This window comes from Prionailurus viverrinus, chromosome B4 (assembly GCF_022837055.1).
Source record: "Prionailurus viverrinus isolate Anna chromosome B4, UM_Priviv_1.0, whole genome shotgun sequence".
Taxonomy (NCBI): Eukaryota; Metazoa; Chordata; class Mammalia; order Carnivora; family Felidae; genus Prionailurus; species Prionailurus viverrinus.
The window spans coordinates 128,874,024-128,899,985 of record NC_062567.1 but is presented as its reverse complement, the minus strand read 5'-3'; the positions used below and the strand labels follow the sequence as shown (position 1 = coordinate 128,899,985).

General features: G+C 60.0%; 2 protein-coding genes across 2 annotated transcripts; both read right to left on the bottom strand.

The window, feature by feature from the left end:
• Nucleotides 1-332: 332 nt before the first annotated feature.
• PDXP (pyridoxal phosphatase) lies at nt 333-7,990 on the bottom strand. Its single transcript, XM_047868365.1, has 2 exons — nt 7,383-7,990; nt 333-3,554 (listed from the first exon to the last, which is right to left on the bottom strand). The coding sequence occupies exons 1-2, from the start codon at nt 7,954-7,956 to the stop codon at nt 3,238-3,240; spliced, it is 891 nt and encodes a 296-aa protein (XP_047724321.1). The 5' UTR covers nt 7,957-7,990; the 3' UTR covers nt 333-3,237.
• A 2,223-nt stretch (nt 7,991-10,213) lies between these two features.
• Nucleotides 10,214-23,004, bottom strand: SH3BP1 (SH3 domain binding protein 1). The gene is made up of 18 exons (XM_047867965.1): nt 22,803-23,004; nt 21,526-21,568; nt 21,181-21,285; nt 20,032-20,108; nt 19,642-19,753; nt 19,462-19,538; nt 18,813-18,957; nt 18,033-18,101; nt 17,778-17,868; nt 17,240-17,385; nt 16,425-16,536; nt 15,972-16,053; nt 15,805-15,885; nt 14,752-14,868; nt 13,958-14,055; nt 13,480-13,633; nt 12,356-12,450; nt 10,214-10,992 (listed from the first exon to the last, which is right to left on the bottom strand). Exons 1-18 carry the CDS (start codon nt 22,859-22,861, stop codon nt 10,580-10,582), a joined length of 2,076 nt encoding a protein of 691 aa, XP_047723921.1. The 5' UTR covers nt 22,862-23,004; the 3' UTR covers nt 10,214-10,579.
• Nucleotides 23,005-25,962: the final 2,958 nt, after the last annotated feature.

The window sequence follows — 25,962 nt, the reverse complement described above, 5'->3', positions numbered from 1 at the left end:
AACATTAAACAACAAACTTTTTTTCTGAATTAAAAGTTGGGGAAGAGCCACCTGGCTGGCTCAGTTGGCAGAGCATGGGACTTTTGATCTCAGAGTTGTGAGTTTGAACCCCATGTTGGGTGTAGATTTCTTAAAAATAACATCTTTAGAATAAAATTAAAATTGGGACGCCTGGGTGGCTCAGTCAGTTGTGTCCAACTCTTGATTTCAGCTCAGGTCATGATCTCAGGGCTGGTGAGCTTGAGCCCCACATCAGGATCTGTGCTGACAGTGTGGAGCCTGCTTGGGATTCTCTCTCTCTCTCTCTGCCCCTCCCCCTCTCACTGTCTCCCTCTTTCTCTCTCTCTGTCTCAGAAATAAATAAAATAAACTTAAAAAATTAAAATTAAAAAGTTGGGGGAAACAGCCAGCCCCAAGTTCTTCCCATCTTTCTGCTCTGCCACCTGAAGTGGAGAAGTCTGTTGGGTGGGTCTCATGATCACAGAATGGCTGCCAACAACTTCCGCACCCAAAGCCCAGAAGAGTGTTTCCCTCCTTCCGCCATGTTCTTCTTTTCAAAATATTTATTTTTGAGAGGGAGAGAGAGCATGAGCGGGGGAGGGGCAGAGAGAGAGGGAGGCAGAGGATCTGAAGCAGGTTCTGAGCGGACAGCAGAGAGGTGGGCGTGGGGCTCGAGGACCCGGAGATCATGACCTGGGCCAAAGTCGGAAGCTTAACCGACTGAGCCACCCAGGCACCCCCAACCATGTCCTTCTTTGAAAGTGGGGCAAACATTCCCAGGATCTCCCAACAGCCCTCCCCTCATGTCTTGCCGGTCAGAAGTGTACCGCAAGTCCACGGCTAAACCAATCACTGGATAGCCGGGGAATCAAATAACCATGATTGGCTCAGACTCAAGCTTTAAACCAATCAAGAGTCACTTCCTGGGACTGGGCTGCCTCCCCCTTCTGATTCACAGGCCACCGCGTGCTCCGCTCAAGGAAGTCAGGTTTCTGTCCACAGGGATGGTGGGGAGGGGCCGCTAGGTCCAGAGCGGAGCCGGGAGGTGGGCACTCCTTGGGGGCGTGGGGGGTGGGGTGGCGGGAACTTGGCCCAGGCTAGCCAAGAACTCTGCTCTATCCCCTCCGGCGCAGGTTCTGAGATGGGCATGTGGCCTCAGCCCTCGGATGTCGGTCGGATGAGCACAGCTAAAGGCGGGTGCACCTGGGGGGCTGGAGCACCTCGCAGGGGCCGACAGTGAACTCCTCATGCCTTAGCCAGGCCGAGCTGAGTTCCTGTCACAGCCAGAAGTCCCCGCGAGGGAAAATGGGGCTCTGACTTCGTGATGCAGCCGGGCTCAGTCAGCACTTTCTCTCCCCCAGAAGAACCACCCTGGAGAACATGGCCCAGACCCCGCACCTCTCGCTTTTACACAGGAGGGAACAGGCTGAGCGGGAAGGCCTTGTGCAAGCTCGCGACAAGCCAATCAGTGACAGGCCTGGAGCAATCGTGACACCTCCCCGCCCGCAGCCCCTCAGCCAGCTCACTGCGGGGGGTGGGGGAAGTCACAGGGGCATCCCAGGCGGGAGGGGAGCCCGAAGGTGGGTGGGATGGGGGTGTAGGATCTCACCTGAGCTCCCGGAGAGCCAGGACCTCCTTCCTCTCGGGTCTCTGCAGAGAGGGCGCTGTAGCCCCCTGGAATCCGCTAACGGGAGTTCAAACCCTGTCTCAGGAGACCACGCTTTCTAGACGTGTGCTGCTGTGTAAGTTAACACCGCCATTTCTGATCCTCATTCCCCAAGAGGCAAAAGGGGCCGAGCCATACAAGCTGGCTGAGTTTTCGGAAGGACTGAAACACATCAGGACGTAAAGACCCAGCGGGGCATCAAGCGCTACCGGGCTGAGGTAGGACAGGGCACAGGAAAACACTCGGCGGGGGCGCCTGGCTGGCTAAGTGGGTTAAGACGCTCACTCCTGGTTTCACCGTGGCTCAGGTCATGATCTCACAGCTCGTGAGTTCCGGTCCCACGTCAGGCTCTGTGCCGACAGCCCAAAGCCTGCTTGGGATTCTCCCTCTTTCTCAGAACCAAATCAATACATCTAGAAAAAGAAGAAAACGCTCTGGGACCGGGGTGGGTCATTTCCTGCGGAGGAAGGTTGCCAAGCCGGCCAGTGCTGTGGAGACCCGGCTCAAGGCGGGGAGGGGGGGGGGGTCCTCCTCCCGCCCGCCCCGTGGCCCACACACACTCGAGGCCACACAGGCTCTCCCGCTCCCACTTTATTAAGTACGGGACGGCTGGTTACGACAGAGGCGGAAGTGGCGGGAAGGCCCAGCCCCCACCCCCACCATCACCGACACACGAAAGTAAATAAATAATAAATAAATAAATAAATAGCTGGGGGCGGGCACGGGGCAGAAGTGGCACAGCAAACACTGACAACACGGGGACACAAAAGCCCCCCCCCCCCCGCCCCCCCCAGCTGTGGCCACCATCAACGCTGGACTGATACCAGTACCATGATCAGGGAAACGTGGGGCTCTCGGCCACAGAAGCCCCCAGAGCCATTGGGTGGGCCCTCCCCGGATCACAACGTTTGTGGAGGGGTGGGTGTCTTCAGCACTTGACACTCGTGGACAGAAATCTGGACCCCTAGCTAGTCCAGTCAGATCCAGATTGTCAAGAGGCCACGCTCTCTCAGACTTCTGGGTTGTTCTCTTTAGGATCGAAGAGACCAGTGAGTCATTATTACCTGGTGTTCTGATCGGTCTACCCAGGAGTGAGGACCTGAAAGGGTCATTGTCACTTTGCCTTCTGATTGGTCCACTCAGGGATCAGGACGATAATGGCCGGTGGCTCCCTAGACCTCTGACTGGTCAGCAGGAACCCAAGGCCAGGACTGGAGGGAGGAAGGGCTCTAGAGGCCCCAGGGAAGGAGTTGGGGATTAAGTGCTCAGGGTTAGGGGAAATCTTCAGTGGGCACAAGGCCCAGATTTCAAAGAGGGGAGTTCACGAGGCAGGAAATAAGGCCACCTGGCTGGGTCAGGCCAGGGCGAACTGGTAGGGGCAGGGGGACAGCCTCCGGAACGGCACAGAGTGCCTAGCCACCACTGGGAGGGGACGCGAGGGCCCTAACACCTTCCCTGGGTCCCAACCCCACCAGGCTGCAGAAAATGGGGCCCAGGGGCCGGCAGCTCTTGGCCCATCGCCTCCATCTACGGGATCGGGGTGGAGGGTTGCGGTTGCTGGTCAGGTGGGCTCAGTCCTCCAACCCCTCCATCAAGTCCGCGATGCTCTCCACATAGTAATGGGGCACGAGGTCGTGCTGGCCAGACGCCAGGTAGGCCCGGGCCTCCTCCAGGCGGGAGACGCCTGTGAGCGTGAGCACGGTGGTCATGCCACAGCGGTGGCCGAAGAGGATGTCGGTCTCCAGGCGGTCACCCACCATGAGCGTGCGGGTGGGGTCCACGCTGAAGTGCTCCGTGATACACTCGAACATGTAAGGGCTGGGCTTGCCCACCACCAGGGCCTGGCGGCCCGAGGCTGTCTCCACTGCAGCAGCCAGGCTCCCAGTGCCTGCAGGGAGATGGAGACGTGGTCAGTGCGGAGCGGTCGCAGGGGAGGCATGCAGGCTTGGAAACAGAATTCCAGGGAGGCGGCGTGGCACGGGGGTTAAATGAGGCACTGCAATGGGTCAAAATCTTCCCAGTCTTCGTGTAGTGGTTAAGAGTACAGACTGCGACCAGATGCCTGGATTCAGGCTCCGTCAGCTCCGCCCTCCTCGGGAAGGCCACCTAACCTCGCTGTGCCTCCGTTTTCCCGTCGCTAACATGGCCCGGTAGGGGCTGAATGAGCCACTGCGTGTAACCGGGCCTGGCTCAGCCAGTCCCGTCTGGGGTTCACTGTTGGACCCTGGCAGCTGTGTGCCTTTGGGCAAGCCACGTGACCCTCTCTGAGTTTCCTGGGACTCACCGGAAAAGGAGGATCCAAGTGATAACTGCCCACCTTCAAGAGGTGCTGTGGGCTTCGCAGGGGCAAGCGGTTTGGAAAGCGGAAAGTACTTAACGGACAGCAGTGTGGTTACCGCCACAGGAATGTGGGCTCCTGGCATCAGAAACTGGCACAGCCCTTTTGGAACGCAGCGGGGCACAGAAACGTTCGCACCTCTGCCCCCGTCAGCCTCGGCCGGGAAAGCGATCACAGGCAGAGAAATTCAAACCGGAGACAAAAAGCTACATGCCTGAAGATGTCCGCGGCCCCAGTAACTATAATAAGCAAAACTGTGGACGTGCCCAAGAATTTAACAATAGGAGGACTGTTTGGAAAAGGGCAGTCCTGACTCCCAGCCCCGTACCATGCTGCCCCACACAATGAGTCCACTGTGCCCGTCCCACAGGCACATCTTTGTGCCAGACGGTTCTGCCTTCGCATTAATGTCCCTGAACCAACGATGATGATGATCACTATTTACGGAGCACATTCTCAAGTGGGCTGTGCTGGGTGCTCACGGAAGCCCATTTCACGCATGAGAAAGCTGACGCTCTGTGACCCTGCGTAACTTATCCGGGGCCGCACAGCTTCGCGAGCAGCAGACAAAGGACACGTGTTCGGCTGGGTCTGACCCAGTCATGCGCTGGGCCGGCTTGTCCCGGCTTGGGAGTGCTGAATGCTTCACTTTCGGGAATTTGGTGAACTGCTTGTGAAAGCCACGATGAAAAGTCAACTTACCGTCTAAACGTACAGTCAACTTAACTGTTGAAAGCAAAGGCACTAAGTTCTCAAAACTCATTTCTTCCTAATTATCTTAGCATCACCTATGCTCTCGAGATTGCTTACATCTGTAATGATGGAGGTACTGTATAATGGTGTGTGCACAAACCTTCCCAGCTCCACAGTTCAGTGACTTTATGCTGGTAGCTTGAAATTGGCCATGGTGGGAGTACTTGTGCCACAGAAATTGGGAAATGGTATCAGTTAAGCCCCCCCCCCCCCCCCCCCCCCGCCCCGAGTTACGAAACAATTGTCAGTACACCACTGGGTTGACCCCAAATGCTCTGGGCCTCTCTCCTTTCACAAAGGGTGACATTCTGAGCAGTCAAGCCAAAGTTACAGAACGATAAAGCAGGCTCGACAGCAAGAAATCCTCAGGGCGCCTGGGTGGCGCCGTCGGTTAAGCGTCCGACTTCGGCTCGGGTCATGATCTCACGGTCCCGGAGTTCGAGCCCCGCGTCGGGCTCTGGGCTGACGGCTCAGAGCCTGGAGCCTGCTTCCCATTCTGTCTCCCTCTCTCTCTCTCTCTCTCTCTGCCCCGCCCCTCCCCACCCCTGTTCACGATCTGTCTCTGTCTCTCTCAAAAATAAAAAATAAAAAAAAGACAAGAAATCCTCAGCCCAGCAAATCCCCAGAGGAGGAGGGGGAGGAGGAGGAACTTCCCCAGTGTCACAGGACCAGGGCGGAGCTGACCCGGAGCAACACTCCAGGGAGGTTCGCCTTGACATCCGACCTAGAATTTGCTTGCTTTCTTGATAGCTGGGTAGGGAAGAAAAGCCATTTGCCTCCTTGGTTAGAAATTCCTTCCAGGATGGGAAGGGCTCAACTGAGTCACCCCAAAGTGTTTTGCTCGGCTCAAGATTGGTCTCGGCCGGGTCGGCGATCTCCTTTCCCACCAGGACAGAGCTGATCGCCCTTAGCACCCCCCCAGCCCACTTTATCCCCTCAGCCAATATTTACCAGGCTCTATGCTAGGCACTGGGCACAGAGCAGTGAATGCAACAGGGATCCCTACCGTAGGGGAGCGGGCATCCTGGCAGGGGCAACTGTGAAGAGAGCTCTGTCCTCAGATTACCATCATCCCACTTCATTTAACATCCTGTCATCCAAGGCTGTCACGTGTTTTAGTGGTGACACAGTCCTCAGACAGCAGGCATTTCTATTTGCCAGTTCAAGTGACCGCCATGTGGGCAAGAAGGTAAACACACATTTAGGAGACACACCAGGGAAGGGGAAAGGAGGGGGAAACGGGGGTGAGAGACCCCCGCTGCGTTAGTTCAGATTTTACGCACGACGGGGCCTTTATTAGTATATTTCTATACCACCGTTTCAAAGCCGCCTGTCAGTTGTGCACAAACACGGCTGAGCCTCTGCTTCCCCCTCTAGGTTGTGGGAACAATCGACAGGGCCAGTGACCCAATCAGGTGGGGCCAGAGATGAAAGGGGCAGGCAGGCGTAGGCAGGGCCTGGCCCCTCTCTCGGGCTCGTCCACACCACCCTTCCTGAGTCCTAGAGGGCCCCTTAACCCAGTCTTAACCTGAACCGTGAGCCTCCAGGGAGAAACTCACTTTTCACAGCATGGCCCAGGTGACCAGCGAGGAGGGAATGATGGGAGACCTGTCCCTACCTTCAGCCTCCTGACTTGGGTAGTGACTTGTCCACACACACTCACCACTGTCAGCTTCTGCCACCGTCTACCCCTGACTGATTCAAACCCTCCAAGATGTAGGAGCCTCCACCTGCTCCCGCCTCCTCTGCAGGCCTGAACATCCAGATGACAGCAGCAAACAGAGCCTTGGATGGGGCTGGGGTGGGGGCTGGGGTGGCCACAAGAGCCAAGTTCAGGTCTTCCTGTTCTTGGGCAGCTCACTTCCCCTCTCTTAGCCTCAGTTTCTTTATCTGAGAAACGGGACAGTAACTCCCAGCTCCAGAGTCATTTAGAAACTAAGTCAGAACAAACAGCAAGGTACTTCATGAAGCTCTGTACTAACAGGAGAGGGCTCTGGATACAACCCACACCATCTGAGCACCTACTATGTGCCAGGCACTCACCCTGAGCACTCTCCCTCTGAGGAAACTGGCATGGTTAGCATTCCCATTCTCCACCCAGGACAGAGATGCTCCGACGTGATGTAATTTAAGATCACAGAGCCCTGGGTCAAACTCCATCCACCTCTAAGGCTCCCCGCACACCCACCTACAATCTGTCGCTGCCAATGGTGTTCCAACCGCTCGACGGGGGGACAACCCTTCCAGGCTTTGTTCCCAACTCTCCGACCTCACCCCGATGGCGGGTAGGACAAAATGACAGGAATCCCTGAGGCTGGTTCGGTAAGGCTAGGGCTGGGGGGGTCGAGGACCTGGATTCCGCCTGCAACCCCCCTGAACCGCAACGGGCCTCAGTCTCCTCATCTGTTAAACCGAGACCCTACTATACTGACCCTCGAGTGGTGGCAGTTTCAAGAATTACCAGACGTGGCTCCCCTGGGCTCCTGCAGGGTGGGAACCGCCCTCGCATCTCTCCGGTTCCCCACCTGTCACCTGGAGACACCCCTTCCTCGCCCCTCTCCCCTCGGCGCGGAGGTGAAGCGCAGGTTGCCACCCCACCTGCTTCCCCGCCAGCCCCGCGCTCACCGGGGGTCCGGCTGCCATCGCTGAGCGGGTGCCACGGGTCGCGGTCGGTGGCCACGAGCAGGCAGTCGGGGTCGCGCAGGTGCGCGCACGCCTCGCTCAGCTTGGCGAAGGAGAAGTGCTCGTCGTAGCCCACGAGCACGGCGCGCACGCGCGGGGCCGCACCCGAGTCCTCGCCGGGGTCCCCCGCCAGGCGCAGCCCCGCGGCGCGCAGCTCGGCGCGCAGCCCCTCGCCGCCCAGCACGAACACGGCGCCCGGCACTTCCGGCGGCCCGAGCAGGCGCTGGCGCAGCAAACGCGCGGCGCACAGCGCGGAGCTGAAGAGCTGCTCGGCGCGCAGGCCCCCGAAGCCGAGGCGCGCGAAGCGGAGAGCCAGCTCGGGCCGCGCGCGCCGGCTGTTGTTGCTCACGAACAGCGCCGCCTTGCCCGCCCGCGCGAGCCGCTCCAGCAGCTCCGGGGCGCCCGGCACGGCGCGCTCGCCGTTCCACAGCACCCCGTCGCAGTCGAACAGGACCCCCTGCGTCCGGCCCAGCACGTCGCGCAGGGCCGCGCCGCGCAGCCGCTCGCAGCGCGCCATGCAGCCGGCCGGCCGCTCGCACGCCCGCACGCCGCGCGGCTCTCCCTCTGCGCGCACGGCGCGCTCGCCCGCAGCCCGCCCCGTTCCCCGCAGCTGCCAATCGACGCGCGGGAAGGGCCAGGGGGCGGAGTCACGGCCTGGGCCGCGGGCCAATGGGGGCAAGAACCTCGGAGAGGACCGAGGCCCCGAGCTAACAGAGCCTGGAGAGCACGGTGAATCGCGGCCGCGGCCGAGGGGCGGGGGCCAATAAAGACCGAGCCTAGCCCTTCGCCCCTCCCCCTAGCTCTGCTAGGCCAGTTGCCGCCGAGTTTCAACCCCGACTAGCCTTTTAAAGGATAAACTGACGTTCTTCTTGGCCAGTAAAGAGTTACGAATAGAAAATCTGGAGCGGAGAGCCGCGCTTACGTTCCCCAGCCAATCAGAAGCTTAGTTGCTAGGAGGAAAACAGATGCCAAGGGAGATGTTGCCTTTGGGTCAGAACCCCTTGCCCTCTGAACCTTGGACGCTCCGATTCTGAGCCAAGTCCTGAGAAGCGTGTGGGTATGATTAGGAGAGAGGCGCATAGTGTCTTCTCGAGCCCTGGGGCCCTGGGCCTAGACCAGTCGTTCTCGACGCTGGCTGGTAGAGTCCCCCGGGGAACATGTATTTTGAGGTTTAATTTGCATACAAGTAAGATGTGCAGATCTTACATGTACAGTTCGGTGACTTTGACAAATGCTGTTTAAAAATACCAAAGCGACGCAGCACCCCAGAGATCCTGACTTAATTGGGTGGGGCCCGGGACTTTATTTATTTGCTGTTTTTTAATGACCTAGGGGTTGTACTGCGAGGCCAGGGTGGAGAGGCACTGGGTCACCAGGCTGGGAGAGGCAGCCTGTCACTAAGCACCCTGGGGAGGGAAGGAGCCAGAGCAACAGTAGTCAGTGGCTCAGGCAGCAGCGATAGCGTGATTTAGCTGCCTAAGTCCCTACTCGGGGAGGCATGTGTCAAAATTCCAAGTTGTCTGACCTCTGAGAAGCCTCTGAAGACCTGACCTCCAGGAGCAACCTGGGAAAAGCCACACCCTATCAACCCTCTCTGAGGCTCAGATAATTTCCGGTCCCCAATGCCCGCTGGCCTTTTGCTCCTGTAGTAGGTGGTCTCCTTAGCCTGGCGTGGTCTTCCTTCTTCCCTGACTTTTTCACCTGGTCAACTCCTGGAAGACTCCTCTTTGAATCACCTCTTCCACGAAGCTTACCTGTGCCCTCCACACACGAACACATGAGTCTGGGTTCGATGGTCAGCCCCTAACCGGTTTCTTCACATGGGCTCCCGGTGCCATTATACTTGATTCTGATTGTCAGCTCTCCTGCGTGTCTGTTCCCAGGAGCTCCCTGGGTGTTGGGCTGAGGCCGGGGTCTGGCCCAGGGTGCAGCACCCAGCAGCCTCAGCGGTTTGCAGACAGATCCATCCCTGCTCTTCGAGGGAGCCTTTCCTGCCTACTCGGAGAACACCACGGGTTGGGGGGATTGGCATTCACGGGAGCCAGGGCTTATGGGGCGCTTCTGTGTGCAAGGGTGATGCTTTGGTCTTTATTATTATTTTATTATTATTATTATTTTTTTTTATTAAAAAAATTTGTTTTCAACGTTTATTTATTTTTGGGACAGAGAGAGACAGAGCGTGAACGGGGGAGGGGCAGAGAGAGAGGGAGACACAGAATCGGAAACAGGCTCCAGGCTCTGAGCCATCAGCCCAGAGCCTGACGTGGGGCTCGAACTCACAGACCGCGAGATCGTGACCTGGCTGAAGTCGGACGCTTAACCGACTGCGCCACCCAGGCGCCCCTATGCTTTGGTCTTTATAGGAATGTCCCGTTTCATTCTCGGAACGACAGTCCTGGGGTGGAAACTGCTGTACTGTTTCCCGGATGAGGAAAGTGGAACACTAGGCAGTTAATTGCTCCGGATGTGAGGGACGGGCCCAGGCTCTGGAATCAGACCCGCGTCCTCCTTCCACCTCCATGCCTCTACTTGCTGTGTGTCTGGCAGGTCGCTTTCTGAGCCCCAGTCTCCTCAACCTGTAGGAAGGTGACCGGATCCACTTCCCAGGGAGAGGAGTCCGTGGAAAAGCGCAATGTATAGCACAGAGTAAGAGCCAAAAATGCTGGCTCTTATCATTCCAGACAGCAAGAAAGAAAGGAGGCAAAGAACAGGAAAGATCTTCCCCTTTATGAAAGTGGCTTCTTTATTTGGAGGGCAGAAAAAACCAACTATCGTTTGGGCAGCTGCTCCGGTTTTGTCCAAAATAATTTATTTACCAGCCTTACAAAAAAATACGTTGGCAAGAGACAATTAAGAGTCCTGTAGGGGCAGGCAGGCCCCTCCTTCCTTCCGGCGGCTCCCCTGGGACCCTGCCAGAGAGCTGGGAGTCGGGTGAGGGGCCCCCAAGCCCAGTGTGGGTTCAGGAGGAAAAGGTCTGGAAGTGGAGGACTAGCCTGAGTCCTCCTTGCCAGGGGGGCCGACCCAGCGGGCACCGAGGCACTTGTAGGCAGAGGCTGGAGGCCCCCAGCCCTGGGAAGGGCGAGGGCTGTGTCCTGGGTAGACCGATGGGAGGGAGGAGATACTCAGGGGAAACCGCCAGCTCAGTCGGTCTCTGAGGCAAGGCTCCTGGGCCGGGGTTGAGGGGGGAGGGCGGGGGGAGTGGAGGCCCTGCCTACAACCTCAGGGCCCCGTCCCTCCTCTGTGGCCACCCCTAGGTCCACCTGCACAGGCATGCTCAGAGACACTGCGCTAGGGGAGGCCGGCCCCGGGGAGGCCGGGCTGGGGGAGGCTGGCGAACGCCGGCTCTGGCGTCGGGCGGGCTGCGGGGGGTTGGGGGGCAAGGGGGGTGGCACCGTGGGGGCCCGGAGGCTGCTGCCGACCAGACGGCGGGGCAGGGCCTGGGGGGTCACGGGGCTGCCAGAGCCAGGGGGCGGGGGTGGGGCTGGAGGGGAGGAGCGCGGGCTGGAGACCTGGGGGGGCGGCATGGTGGGCCGGGCTGGCGCTGGGCGCTTAGCTGTGGAGGAAGGACAGGGGCAGTTAGGCATCCACATTGCCTGTGGCCAGTCCACCAAGCTCCATGCTACCGCAGGACCTTTGTACCTGCCATTCCTTCTGCCGGGAACACGGTTTCCACGGCCGGCTCCCTGACACTTAGGTCTCTCTCCGTGTCCCTTCCCCTGCCCTGCTCCAGTTACTGTCATATTTTCCCGTTGGATTTTCTTCACAGGACCTGCTGCCCTCTGAAACGACCATGCCCGTTTTTATTTTGCTTGAGTCCCCGGCTGGAACGGAAACTAAGCGAGGCCATCCCGTGCGGGGTTGGCTAGCACAGCGCGGGGCACGGATCGATACACAGTCGTTGAATGAAGAAACGCTCACCGTTCCTCTGGATTCCTGGGCCACTCTCACCTCTCAGGAGCCAGCAGAGCCACCCACCCTGGTTTTCAGAGATCCTGCTACACCGTTCCGATCGCGTGAGGCAGCTGAGGAGCCAAGAGGCCTGGACACGGGTCCTAGCCCTGCCTCCACCCACTGTGGGCTTTGGGCAAATCGCTTGCCCCCCTGGGGCCTCAGTTTCCTCATCGTTAAGATGGGATGAGAGCCTGGACCTCCCAGGGCTGACACAAAGACCTTCAGGGGCTTGAGGTGCTGAGCCCCGGTGAACACCTATCCCACTTGCCCCCATCCAGGAATGGTGGCTGGAAGCCTCCTCTTGCAGGAAGGCCCCTGTGTGACCTGTCAACCCCATGCTGGTCCGGAGAGTCCTGTAGCTCTACATTGTACCCCCAGGGAGAAAACTCCAGTGCCTCCTGGGCTGGCTGGGCCCTCCCAACTGTCCTGATCACTGGCAGTGACCCCTCATCTGAACCCTGCACCTTCTCACCTGCTGGGCTTTAGGCCAAGTCAACAGGTGAGCGCACCAAAGGGGCTCAGAGGAGCCCCGAGTTTCTTTCCACGCCCAGCCCACCGGCCCTTTGAAGCCTCTATCCCACCTCTTCACTCTGATCTCTGGACTTCTTGAGGGGCCGGACTCCACAGCCCCGCTACGCTCAGGAGGAGGGCTAACCTTTATCGAGCACTTACTGGGTACCAGCTACCAGCCAGGAGAGCACCGTTTAATTTGCCCAACAGCCCTACAACGTAGGTGTGGTTATTGTTTCATTACACAGAGGAGGAAGCTGAGGGGGCAGACAGTGAAGTCACCTGCCCAAGGTCACAGCACCGGAATCTGAACCCAGAGCGTCAGGCAGCAAACCTAGGCTCTTAGCCACCTGGATTCCTGGCCTCCCAGCTGTCCGAAAACACGAGATGGGGTGATCGCCCAGCTCCTCTCCTTGCCCACCCTCTTCCCCCCTTCCCTCCCCTGGCCAACTTACTCTTTCGAGCCATGTCCTCCCCTGGAGTGGCTGCCTCCGAGGGGCTCCTACTGACCTTGGGAGAGGCTGGTCTGGGGGGTGCCTCGGACTCTATCCTGTGAAAGAAGGAGAGGGTCAGGGTCCAGCTTGGCCATCTCCCAGAAGTCTGGAATCTTGGGGAGACTCCCAAGGCACCAGGCTAACTCTGGATCCTCCCAGGACTTGTCCCCTGCCCCTGGTCACTGGGCCTGGGATCTGTCCCCAGGCTGGGCCCCCCTCCCTCAAGAAGACGCTCCTGGCATTGGCCAGAGTTTGGGTCCGCTGAACCCCTGGCTTCCGTGTGACCCTGTGACGGTGGGTCCCCATGGGCCAGGATGGCAGGTAGAAAGCAGGGCCTCGGCTCTCGGCCTCCGTGTGATCTCCACTGAATGTTCCAGCCACGAGAAGCCAGAGAACGGACAAGAAGCAGAAGGGGCGGCCATGGCTCCTTCTGGGTTTCCTCCAGGTCTCTGCTCAGTTGGCTCCTCTTTAGGGAGGCTTTCCTGATCCCCAGGCTAGAGCAGCTCCCCACTCCCTCCCCCTAACCTGCTCTCTTCTCCTGTAAGGGCACGTATCACTGCCTGCCATGACAGTACCCATTTATGGATGTACTTGTTGGCTCTCTCTCCCCGGCCCTAGGAAAGCAAGCTCTAAGGCCAGCGTCTGTCTGTTTTGTTCCTCCGAGAAAAGTCACGGTGTGCGCCCTGCCTGGGTGATGACAGAATAGTGCCTGTTTGGTATGGAGACAACATGTACGACGGAGCCCTTCGAGATCTGAAGGACCAAAGAGAACACTGGAAGGTGTTTACAAAATTCCAGCTGACCAGCTCCCTAGTTCCGTAAATCCCCAGGGCCTGAAACAGTGCCTGGAACATAGTGGGTGCTCAGTAAACAGCCATACGACGAGCGAGGAGGCACATTAGAGGCCGAGCGGAATACAGCCTCTGGGTCTCCACCCCGTCCACTCCAAATGGGGAATCTTGGTATTTGGGATGGAAAATACAATAATGACGTTTCCCAAGATGCTGTTGGAAGCCCGGAGATCGTGCCTCAAGCTGGACATCTTGGGGCAAAGATGGGGGCCATTCATTTCCATCAGTCCTTACCTTTCCCTGGCAGCCGCTGAGGCCGGGGCAGGGGCTGGGGCTGGAGCGGGTGTGGACACAGCGACCGTTGGAAGCTCCTCAGAAGCTGGCCTGTTGCTGGCCTTGTCCTGGGGGACAGGGGCTGAGAACAGGCCTGACACGTTGAAGTTGACGTCTGCAGACAGAAGGAAGCAGGTCTTAGCTTCCAGAACCTCCGCCAGCCTTCCCGCCTCGGCCAAAATCATGGCCTCTTTCCTTTTCCCCCGACGTTATCTGGACCACATATCACCTCGCTACTCCCACGTGAGCCTCACGACAATCCCACGAGACAGGCAGGATCATCCCCATTGTATAGGGGAGACAGTGAGGCTCACGGCAGAGAAGCAATTTGCTCCGGGCCTCATAATGAGGCCGCCAGGGACGGAAGCTAAGTCTGGAGGGCACCCAGCTGGGCAGATGAGGGCACAAGGGGACACGTTCACAAAGACGGGAACTTCACCTCCCGGGAAGAGGGTGTCCGCGTTCTGTATCAGAGCCTCGACCACGCCCACCACCTGGATGGAAGACACCGAGGCTGCGTCCAGCTGGGCCTGGTCCCTGGGGCAGAAAAAGGAACGGAGGTGAGCCATCCATTCTGCGACCTGTTAGCGACCCCAACTCTGTGTGGCCCAATCACGCCAAGTGCCTGTTCTCAGAAAGCTCAGGGGCCACTGGGGGATGACGAATGTGTCGCCCACGTGCCAAATGTTCCCCTTCCTTCACCCACAACAGGCATCGCTCGCCAGGGACGGGACCCTCTTCCTCGTAGTTCTCGGCTCTACGCTGCCTCGCCCAAGTAATCGTCCTCAGCAAACGAATGAAATCTTTGTGCCATCTGTGGCCGGGTGAATTATAATGACCCCTCGCCCTTTACGGTGCATAAAACATTTCTCCATTTTCTCGTCTAATTCCCCACGCCAAACCCCTCAAAGTTGGTAATGATTTCTCTCCAATTTACAGAGGAAGCAGTGGGAGCTCCGGAGAGTGAGCTTCCTAAAGGCATTTCAGGAAGGTCGAGGGGCGGGGCTGGAACGAAAATCGCTGGGCTCCCAGCCTTCCAGGCAGCCCGCTACCAGTACCACCCAGAATGCCCATCTCCAAAGCCCCGTGGGGTCCACGCTCCCTTCGGCAGCCTGGAGAAGAGGAGCTGCTTGATCCACTCCAAGGATGGGGAAACTGAGGCCCGGGGGAACAAATAAGCAGCAGATGGGTGGGTTGGGGATTGCCGCCTTCCCCCGAGCTGCAGCCCCTCACCCTTCTTTCTCGGGAGGCCACAGCAGGTTGGGCCCCAGGACGATGGCAATGTTGCTGGGCGTCATTTTATTCACCTCCTGCTCCTCGGCCAGCCGTGCCAGGAACTTCATCAGGTACCTGGGGAGGCAGAAGGTGGGCTTGGCCAGGGACAGGGCGTCTTTGGCCATGAACACCCATTGACGCCCTTGAGGCCTGAGAATTTCTCATCCTGGGGTTTCCAAAGAGTGGCAAAGGTACCCCATCGGGTGGCTTAAAATTTGTTTTTGATTGCTTTTAACATTTATTTATTATTAAAAAAATTTTTTTAACGTTTATTATTGAGAGAGAGAGAGAGAGAGACAGAGACAGAGCGTGAGCAGGGAGGGCCAGAGAGATGGGAGACACAGAATCCGAAGGGGGCCCCAGGCTCCGAGCCGTCAGCCCGGAGCCCGTCGCGGGGCTCGGACTCACGAACCGCGAGATCACGACCCGAGCCGAAGTCGGGCGCTCAGCCGACTGAGCCACCCAGGCGCCCCAACATTTATTTATTTTTGAGAGACAGAGCAAGACAGAGCATGAGCGGGGGCGGGGCGGGGCGGGGGACACAGAATCCAAAGCAGGCTCCAGGCTCTAAGCCGTCAGCACAGAGCCCGATGCGGGGCTCAATCCCCCGAACCGTTGCGATCACGACCTGAGCTGAGATCGAGAGTCAGATGCCCCACCGACTGAACCACCCAGGCACCCCTAAAATGTTTTAATAGTTAAATCGGCTGACCTGCTGAGCACCATATATGTGTCAGGCATTGAGCTAAGCTGAGACTCTCCCAGCCACCCTGCGGGGTAGGGACTGCTATGCTCTGTGTTTTCCAGATGAGGGCACTGAGGCACAGAGCGGTCAGTTCACCTGCCTCGGACCACAAGGTGGCAGAGGTGGGAATCTGAAGCCAGGTGGTGTGGCTTCAGAGGTTCAAGGTGTGCGTTTAGCTGCAACGTCAGGATGGAAGATAGGACCAGGCCATTTTAGCCGTGGTTTCAGAAATGCTGCTCGGGCCGAGGGGGCAGGCTTGGCCTCACCTGAGGTTGCTGAGGTTGTCCTGGGGGAGGCGGCTGCACACTTCCTGGAGGGCCTCCAGCCGGGCTCCTGGCTCCTTCAGACTGGGTGGCGGGGAGAGACCCGGTGAGCCAGGCCAGGGCCCTGGGGCCCCACCTCTGCAGCCCCGCCCTCCCCAGCATAAACTCACCTGGCTGCCCTCATCCAATCGTCATAGAGGTCAAAGGTCATCAAGGGCTCTGGCAGCTCCCGCAGATAGGACTTGAGGGCACCTGAAGCGGTGGCGGGGCGGGAGTGGGGGGGGCGGGGCTTAGACACAGTCCCCCAAGCCCCCTACCTCCACGCCAGTGCCCAGCTCTCTCCAACTGTTGGGAACCAGGCCCTTGTTCCCACTAATGTGTCTAGATCTGATCATTTCTTTGGGCCATGGGCCTTTTGGAGAAAATGCCGAAGGCTGGTGGACCTGGTCCCAGAAAAATGTACGTACACATGGGCCCCACTTTAAGGACCCCTATGTCTCTGGAGGTGTCTCCTCGGCAGATGATCAGGCCCTCAGCCAAACTATCATGGGAGCATTTCAGGCTGTTGAGGGGAAGGGATCTGGGGGGAAGGCCCTCCTCCCGGGGCTCCTCGGGGCAGGCACCTGCCACGGCGTGGGGGTCGGAGCAGAACTCCTGCAGGCCGCGCGGGTCCGAGGCCATGGTCTGCTTGAGACGTTTCAGCACCGAGGCCCCAGCGGCCAGGCGGAAGAGGCCCTGGGGTGCGAGAGGAAATGGGCGGGGGTCACAGAGGGGCGGCAGGGGAGAACGCCCTGGCCGGGAGGCCCTGGCTCGCTCAGGGTGGGTGCTCGGCCCTCACCGGGCCTGTGTCCCCACCCGGTCTGGTGGGCAGAGTGGGGACCACAGGATGCGTGGCTGCCCTCAACTCTCAAGGTCTAGGACTCGGCGCGAAGTGGGAAGTCTGGGGGCAGAGGGGAAAGCAGCAGGGACACAGGCGTCTGGGTGGGCGCGGAAGGGAGGAAGGAGGCCCGGCAGCACTATCTAGAAGCCGAGGTCGCTCTGCGAGTAGGTTCCGCGTCTAAGGGTCTGTCCTCGGGGCAGGAGCCGATAGACCAGCGCCGGCAAGGTGCACGGGACGGATGAGGGCAGCGCGAGGCAGTGACTGCATGGGGGTCCCTGGCTTTACTGACACCTTCTCGCGTGCCACTGGGCCCGTGTTCCTCTTGGCCTCCGTCTCTCCCTCGTAAAATGGAGCTGGTGGAGGCTCCTTCCCAGGGTTTTGGGGATGACTAAACGGAGCAAGACGTGGAAAGGGTTTACGGCATAGCGGCTGCCCATGAACATCACTCAGTGGGCCGTGATGTCAGTTTGGCAACAGGAGGCCGTGGCCTCACAGGCACCTGTGCTCTAAGGATTCCGGCCCCCGTGTCCCTTCCCGACCTGCCCCCACGGGCCCCACCTCTTCCTTCATGCCCTCAGAAAGCAGCATCATGACGCAGGCCTCGATGGGCAGGGCGATGTCCCGGCCCAGCTCTTGCAAATGGGTTCCCAGTGACACCCCATACACCCTGAAGAAGGGGGCGGCCGTCATCGAGGGGGAGGGGTCTGCAGGGACGAGACAGATCGTGGCCCAGGCTCCCCCCCGTCCCTGGACAGCCAGCCCCCGCCCCACCCACCCCCAGACATCCTCAAGGGCTAGTGCTTTGCCCAATCTCTCTCAAATCCACCCACCTCCACTGTGTCGCCCCTAGCCTGGGCCATCACCCCTTCCCTCCTGCCTCTTAAAGGTCTCCTGACTCCTGTTCTGTTCCCCTTCATTCCATCACTCTGCACGGCAGAGTGACTTCTCAGTCACAAATCGAATCGGAATGCATCTGCTCAGAACTCATCCGGGGCTCCCTACTGCCTCCCAGGATGGAGTGCAAGCATCTCAACATGCCCTGAGCAGGGCTGGGGGCGGGGGGGGGGGGGTCCCCTGGGTCCGCCTGGGTCCCCACCTGCTTGGCTGTGGTTCTCCCTCAGCTCAGCCAGGGCCGTGTCCAGCGAGCTCAGAGACTTGCGATGGTAATCAGCTTGGATCTCCATGAGCTGCGGGGACAAGGGGGTGGCCCCAGAGTGGGTGAGGGAAGCTGAGCCTCCCCCCCGGAGTCCCTAAGAACACACCCCTCCCTCCCACATCTTGAAGGGTGTCTCAGGGGGCCCCTGGTGTCCACCCCTGAGTTCCACTGGCCGGAGCCCACTCTCGGACTCACGTGGATGAAGTGGTTGGCATATGTGTCCTCCTTGGTGGCGAAGTGGTAAAGGTCGGCCAAGTACTCGTCCTTGGGGACAGAAAGGGGAAGCTGAGGCCTAGAGGGGTTCGTGACTCGTCCAAGCTATACGTGGAAGGCCCCGGCCAACTCTCCTCTCTCTGCCAAGGTTTGCACTTGGGGATGGCCCACAGGGACACCCCTCGAACTCTTACATATATATTGTGTATTTAGAGAGAGAGAGAGAGAGATAGCACAAGCAGGTGAGGGGCGCAGAGAGAGAAAATCCCAAGCAGGCTCTGCACTGTCAGGGCAGAGCCCGATGCGGGGCTTGGACCCACGAGCCACGAGAGCATGACCTGAGTCGAAATCAAGAGTCAGACGCTTGACCGACTGAGCCACCCCGGCTCTTAAGGGACTTTTACGGCTTCTAGTCCTCATCTCTGTGCGTCATACCCTAAGCACGGTGGCTTGTCTTAGTCACCATTCATTCATCTGCTCACTCAGCAAACACACCGAGACCGTGGTGAGTAGCTCAAGTCCCCGCCTCCCAGGAATGACGGGTACGGTGTAGACACAAGAGGCCACAAGATAGTGGCAGAGTGCACACAGCTTGGAGGCTGACGGCCTGGATTCAAATCCTGGGCTCTGTTGCTTCCTAGCTGTGTGGCCTTGGGTGAGTCACATCGCCTCTCTGAGCTTCAGTTCCCTCCCCTGTGAAATGGGGTCAGTACCCGCCCTCGCCACCCCCTCACGTCCAGGGAACTCCAAGTGCTCGCTCACCTTGCACTGTTCCACCTTCCTCTTCAGTTCCTCCTCCTCCTCCTTCAGCGTCTCCACTTTGGTGGCGGTGGCCGTGTGGCTGTAACTGCCGGGGCCACCGCCCAGGCCCTGACCGCCGCCCGAGTTCTTGGCTGCCTGAGTGAGCCTGGCAACGATCCCAAGGTGGGGGGGGGGGGGTCACTGTCCCCGTTGCATGTCCAGAGCCAAGTGTCCCTTCCACATGCCTGACCCCCCAAGGTTTCGGGATTTATGGATGAACATCCCAGAGCTCTGCTTGCCCTGGGCCTCCGCCCAGCCTGGGCCATGAGTGCTCAGGGGCTCCCCCTGGTGGTGGGCTTGGTGATCGCGGCCACCGAGCTCCAGAGTGGAGGGTGGGGGCGTCCTGCAGTCCAGGGATTTGGGGGATCCCTGATAGCTACCCCAGGCTCTGGAGTCACCCCCGGCTGGCACGCGCACACGCACACCCATGTTCAGAGAGGAACTCTCACATGTACTCTCACATGTGTTCCTAAAGACCGGATGAGTCCCCAAGTACACACAGTACCCAGTGGACCATGCCCCTGCTGTTCTAGTGTGGGTTCTGTGGCCACCGTTATGGGCTGATCTAGGCATGGACCCCCCCCTCCCCCCCAGGGACCATGGCTCCCACCTGCTCTTCAGGGTGTTCCAGTCAGACACCAGCTTCTGTAAGCTTTTCTTGTGCTTGAGGATGGCCGGCAGCTCCTCCTGGGGGCAGGTACACGGGGAGGGAGGGGGTCGGTCGGCAGGCTGGGGAGGTGGGAGCCGAGGCTGGGCAAGCTGGGCGGGGAGGGGGCAGGGGGCAGGTCACCTCACTCAGCCTGCTGAGCGGCTGCAGGACATCCCTCTCCAGAGTCATCTCAAACTCGGCCAGAATGCGGGCCAGCTGGTTCTGAATGGCACAGCTCATCTCTAAGGCCTTCCTGTGGATACAACACCAGTGGGCCCAGCCCCCACAGCTCCTCACTCCCGTCCGGAAACACGTGATGGGGCCTCCTCCCTCCCCGTCACCCCCTGCCCCTTCTATCTGTCCTTCATCTTGGCTGAGCCGACACCTTCCCAGACCTGGCCGCCCTCACTGACCTGGACGCCGCCCCCCGCCCCAGCTCAAGACACTAACTACCCCCATCCTGGTCACCCGTCCCTCACCTGGAACCCCTCCCAGCCCAGATCCCCCGCTTGGCACCCCGTTCCTGCTCACCCCATGCTGGAATCAGGGTCCAGCTCCTTGAAGCTCTCGGCCATTGTGGTGGACAGAGCCATGAGGGGGAGCTTCTTCTGCAGGAAGGGCAGGGCGGGCTGTGAGCAGGGGCCCCCAGTGAGCCTCCCTCCACCCCACCCAAGCACAAGGCAGGCTTCTCGGCGGGGCAGAGCCCCACAGAGGCACTGGGTGTGGACAGGGGAAGAGGGAAGCCGGGAGGGCCACAGTCTTAGGTAGGAGTGGAGACCGGATGATGACGAGGCCCGGAGGAGTGACATCTCCCTGTGGCCCCCGTCCCCTGACCCCACCCCACCTGGGGTGTCCTTTTCCCCTCCCAGAAACCAATCAACTGGGCAGGAAGGAATGACCAAGTACCCTCACACGCTAGGAAACCAAGAACAGAAGGCAAGGAGCTTGTCCAAGGTGACACAGTTGGAAGGAGATTGAAGGCACTGGGAACACCCCGGGAGCCAGGACCTTCCCCTGCCCCAGGGCATATGTGGCTGGACTGAGTCACTGCAGAGCTCAAAACCCTCCCACTGAGAGTTACTAGGAGCACCAGCTTGGGCCGGAAAGACCAGGGATCAAATCTCAGTTTTGCCACTTACTAGCTGTGTGACCTTAAGACTTTACCTCTCTGACTTCATTTCCTCCTCGGTACAAAGTGCTAATAAGGCAGCCTCCTCCTAGGGGGTGTCGTCGGCAATTAAGTGAGGCAACGCATTAACCTATCTTAGCCGCAGACTAGCGGTAATCAGTCCACAAATGCTGTTGATTAATACCAGTGAGTATTAATATCTGCCCAACTGCCACTTCCTTCAGGAAGCCCTCCCACACTGCCTCAGTGCAGAGGGCCCGCTCTGCTCTGCTCTGGGTGCAGACTGCATCGAGAAGTTCAGGTGCTGTCCGAGGCCTGGCCTTGGCTCAGGGGGTTGGTGCAGATGGGGGCGGGGTCCAAAAGGGGATGGGGAAGAGGCAGAGCCTCATCAGTACATGGCCTGAGGGGTCTTGGGACAGAGCAGTCCGGACCCTCTTGGTGTCGGAGGCTCAGACTAGCAGGGGGACCCCAGCCCTGACCTCCCTCTCCCATTGGACAGAGGTGTTTGGTCCAGGCCCCTCCTTCCCCCCCACCCCACCCTGGCCACTTACCACCCGCTTGTCCATGTCTGCCCCGCTCTGGCCCTGCAGACAGGCCTGCAGCCGTTTGTGGACATTGTGGGCCGCCCGCTTGGCTGGCTCCAACCGCTGCTCCACCTGCGAGGGGGGCTCTGGGTTTACGAGGCGTGGCAGGTTGTTACCCCTCACCCCCCCCCCCCCACCGCCCTGTTCTTTCCCAGAGCAGGAACCACCTTTCTCTTCCCTCCTCCTGGAGACCCCATGGCCAACAGCTTGGGGAATGACTCAACCCGACCCCCCAAATGGCGTCCTCGTCCTCGCGGGGCCCTCTGCTGACAGCTTGCGCGGGCCTGCCCTGCCACCCGCCCGGGCACGTACCTGGTGCAGATCCTCCCCCAGGAACTCGGCAGTCTCCGGGGTGCTGTTGGGGGGGGGGGGGGGAGGAAGGAGCTTCTGCTGAGGCGGCCCGGGTTAGGAAACCCCCTGCCTCCCCCTGCCCCCTCAACAGGGCACCTGGACCCCGATCGTTCCCAGCGCCCCTCCTCGTTGGAGGCCACCCTGGGTGGCCCGCCTGCCTGCCTCATCCCAGTCGGAGCACATTCCGTGGGGGCGGGAATAGGATACATGACTTTTTCCTCCTCCACCCAGGGCTGTGTCCTGCGAGAGGGCGGATGAAACCCAAGGCAGTGGAGTTGAGGAGCCACCCCAGGGCCCAGCCCCTGTCTTCTGCTGACCCCGGGGGAGAAGGAGGCCAGGGTGGCCCCAAGAACGGGAAGTGTGTGAGCTCACACACTCCTGGGCTGTCAGTCACGCAGGACTCTGGCCTGGGGTGGTCGGCAGGCCCTGGGTCCCTGCCCAGGGACACACGGGACGCTGAGGCCCGGAGCCAGGGGGCCTGACTGCCCAGGCTCACACAGGCATCTGGGTAGCTGAAGACTAGAGCCAGGTCTCTGGACACCCAGTCCCCTCCCCGGAGGCCCAGAGAACGGGGAAACTCGCAACACAGGGGGCAGAGGAGAGAAAACAGGCCCTGGGTGCTCCCCAAACTTCTGGCTTCCACCCCAAGGCCTCAGGGGCTGGCGGGGGGTGGGGGGGGGGGCGGGGGGAGGGAGAACAGAGACCCAGGGATGTTTCCACCTGAGGCTGGGAAAAGCAGAAGCAAGAGAGAGAAGCTGGAGGCCTCTGGGCTTGGTGGGGGGAAGAAGCACACAGCCGGACAAGGGAGGCCCCTCAGCCCTCCACGACGGGACCTAGTCTCCTCCCCTCCCCCAGGGTCTGGGGCCCAGATCGCCCCTCCCCCTCCCTCAGGCAACCAGAGATGGTCAGCTGGCCCCATTGTACAGAGGGGACAAGTGAGGCCAGGGAGGGTCATCCACTCAAGAGGCGCGGGGAGGCAGAGAAGACCCAGGTTCCTTGATCCTCCCTGCACTCCGCTCCAATCGGGGTGGGGGTGCCCCTTTCCCCCAAAGGGCCTAGCCCCTCCGGCCAGAGCCCGGGGAGGTGGGGGTGGCATCCCAGAGGGGGCGGAGAAAGAGAGGGGCTCCGGCCAGTCAGAGGGCGGCTGTCCAGCCGTCCCTGCCTCCCCCACCCCTCATCCCCTAGGGTCCGGGGCCGGGGGTGAGCTTGGGGCCGGGAAGGCGCGGGTTGACACTCACCGTCCCAAGCTGCCCGTCTGGGCCAGCTGCCGCATGCGATGCAGCTGCCTCTTCATCATCTTGGGCGCGGGCTGGGGGCCGCGGGGTCACGGTCGGGGGGCGGGGGGGGGGGGGGGCGAGGGCCCGGCAGCCCCCGGCCCAGCCTGCCTGCGCCCGCAGTGCCGCTCTCTCCCCGGATGGGTGGGCGGCGCTCTCCGCTTCCTGGGCCAGCCGCGCTCCGGCGGCCGCTCGCTCCCTCCTCCTCCGCGCGCGACTCCGCCCCCAGCCCCCAGGTCACTCCTCTCTCCAAGTTTGTTTTCTCGCCCGTCCCCGGCTTCCGGGCCCCCCCCCTCCCCCGCAGGCCCCCCGGCCGGTCCCCGCGACGGTCGGGCCGGCGGCCGCCTGGTCGTCCACAGGTTGTGTGGCGGCCCCGCCCCCGGCCCCGCCCCGCCCAACCCCGGTGGCGGGAAGCAGGTAAGCCGGCTCCGGCCACCCGCGGTGGCCTCTGGGTTCCTGCCCCCCACGCAGGCCTGCGGGCCGTGGGTTTAAATAACTTTCACACACACACACACACACACACACACACACACACACACACCCTTTTTTTTTTTTTTAAGTTTCTTTATTTTGAGAGTCAGAGAAAGAGAGAAAGAGACAGCACCAGAGGGGGAGGGGCAGAGCGAGGGAGAGAGAGAGAGAGAGAGAGAGAGAGAGAGAGGGAGAGGGAGAGATGGCTGATGGCGCAGAGCCTGAAGCAGGGGCTCGATGCCACAAACCCCGAGATCACGACCTGAGCCGAAATCAAGAGTCCAGCGCTCCGCCAACTGAGCCACCCAGGCACCCACTTTCGCACCCCTTTTAAAGGAGAAAGAGAGTTCCACGCTTAGGAGGCAGAGGCCAAGGACAGGCCTCTCCAACCTGTACTGGCCCATCTGGGCGGGCCCAAGGATGCTTCCCCCCGGGTTCCCTCTCCCAAGGATTCCCTGGCTACCTTGAGCTAAAGGTTACCCCTGCCTGCTTCCCGACTGGAGACTGGCTGGGGACTTTGGCTTCCTGGGGCCACCTTGCTGCTTTGTGCCCTTGGACAAGTCCCGGGAACTCTGGGCTTGCCGTCTTCATTGGCCTGATGGGCCAGCTGTCCTGGCCCTGCCCATCCCGAGGAGTGGACAAGATAACCCTGCCTACTCCCGCTGCCCCTTTAAGGGGGGGGGTGCCCCACCCTCCAGAGGAGCTCCCTGACACCCTGCTCCCTCCATCGGTAAAGTCCCTTCTTCCAGCAAACTTCTTCAGTCCTTGCCCTTCCTCTCCGAAGGCAGTGATGTGGGTGCTGCTGTGATCCCCCAGACTCAGTAGGAGTGATTTCTTTGGCCCTCCACCCAAAACAAAGTTGCTGCATAACAAAGTGCTCCAGGGGCGCCTGGGTGGCTCAGTCGGTTAAGCGGCTGACTTCGGCTCAGGTCAAGATCTCACGGTCCGGTGAGTTCGAGCCCCGCGTCGGGCTCTGTGCTGACAGCTTGGAGCCTGGAGCCTGTTTCAGATCCTGTGTCTCCCTCTCTCTGACCCTCCCCCGTTCATGCTCTGTCTCTCTCTGTCTCCAAAATAAATAAACGTTAAAAAAAAATTTTTTTTTTTAAAGTGCTCCATAACTGTTAGTGAATACAACATGAGAGACTTTGGGCAACAGTAGGTTCTCCTTACTCTGAACCCCCACCCTCTCCGGCATCAGGGGCCCCAGGGCTGGGGGCAGAGGGAGGGGCATCAGGTAGCGTCCGGCCCCGCCCATTGCACTTTGCTTTGTTGCGAGTTTTAACTTAGTGTGAGGATTACTTGAGCCCCTACCGTGTGTGCGTGGGCAGACTGGGTACTTCACGAGGAGGAGGACGAGGAGGAGGTCTGGCACTCAGGGAGGACTCACTGGACGCTGGCTGCTGCTCCTCCAGTCCCTAAAGGGAGAGCCAGACAGGCCCGCTGTGGGTGGGGGAGGGGCCGAGAAGGGAACGACGACCCTCCAGCTGCTGCTGCTGGAGTCAGAGCCTCCCAACTGCGAGCCCACGGCTCAAGCTGGCCCGAGGAGATCCCAGACAAGGTTCCCTAGCCCACCTCCCCGTTCTCCACTGGAAGACTGCTGGTGGGGATTCTAGTGAAAGGGCAGGCTTGAGGAATGCCTCGACGGAGGGAGAAATCAGAGTCCAGCATAGACGTGGCTGCTTAAAATGTAGGGCTGGGGAGGCGGGGGGCGCCTGGGTGGCTCAGTCGGTTGGGCGGCTGACTTCGGCTCGGGTCATGATCTCGCGGTCCGTGAGTTTGAGCCCCGCGTCAGGCTCTGTGCTGACAGCTCAGAGCCTGGAGCCTGTTTCGGATTCTGTGTCTCCCTCTCTCTGACCCTTCCCCGTTCATGCTCTGTCTCTCTGTGTCTCAAAAATAAATAAACGTTAAAAAAAATATTAAAAAAAAAATGTAGGGCTCGGGTTCGCAATGCCTGGGTTCTAATCCTGGCCTGTCTGTCCCCCTTCCTCACCGGCCGGATTCCGGAACACCATGGTGGCTCCGTCTCCCCCATCTGTGCAGTGGGCACAACCTAATGGGTGCACAAATAGGAAACTGAAACCTCCTGAGCCAGCAGCTTGCCACCAGGTACCACAATTTTACCGTCTGGGAAACCTCTGGGTGTCCCCGCCCTGTTTCAGCCCTGCCTCCAGCCTGGAACACACTGGGTCTGGGCTTGTCCACTTCCCCAGCTGTTCTGAAGGTCCCTGAGGGCAAGGTCTGGCTTCTCCCTTTCCCCCCCCTAGGCTTGCCCAGGCCTGAGCCCCAGCTCAGGCCTGCAGAGGGGTCAGGACACGTGGGGCTATAGCAGCAGCGGCTGGAAACAACCGGGGCCATATAATCAGCCCAGTGAAGGCCTGGGGCCTCCCCACCGGGCGCCAGGCTCCCCTCCAGTCTGACCCTCTTCTCTGTCTCGTCTGGGTGGGGCTGCTGTGCCTGTTGGCCGGGTGAGGGGTATATTTTAGGGTATACTTAAGCTCGAGCACACTTAGATGCCGAATCATAAAGCGTCGGACGCCCCAAAGGTTGGATCGTAGGCCGCCCCTCCGAAGGATGTTGTCATCAGAGACTTTTGGACCCCGCAGTGTCATCAGTGAAGGTCGAGATTGTAGTTTTAGAACTGCAAATGCACAAG

What these genes read in the sequence shown, in the direction of transcription:
- SH3BP1 (XM_047867965.1), bottom strand. Translation starts at nt 22,861, where the DNA reads ATGATGAAGAGGCAGCTGCATCGCATGCGGCAGCTGGCCCAGACGGGC. An exon ending in TGGGGGAGGATCTGCACCAG is followed by an intron (nt 21,286 to 21,525) that starts GTACGTGCCCGG and finishes CCCCCCTCGCAG; the next exon opens with GTGGAGCAGCGGTTGGAGCC. An exon ending in GGAGAACCACAGCCAAGCAG is followed by an intron (nt 17,386 to 17,777) that starts GTGGGGACCCAG and finishes TCGTCCCTGCAG; the next exon opens with ACCCCTCCCCCTCGATGACG.
- PDXP (XM_047868365.1), bottom strand. Translation starts at nt 7,956, where the DNA reads ATGGCGCGCTGCGAGCGGCTGCGCGGCGCGGCCCTGCGCGACGTGCTG. An exon ending in CGATGGCAGCCGGACCCCCG is followed by an intron (nt 3,555 to 7,382) that starts GTGAGCGCGGGG and finishes ATCTCCCTGCAG; the next exon opens with GCACTGGGAGCCTGGCTGCT.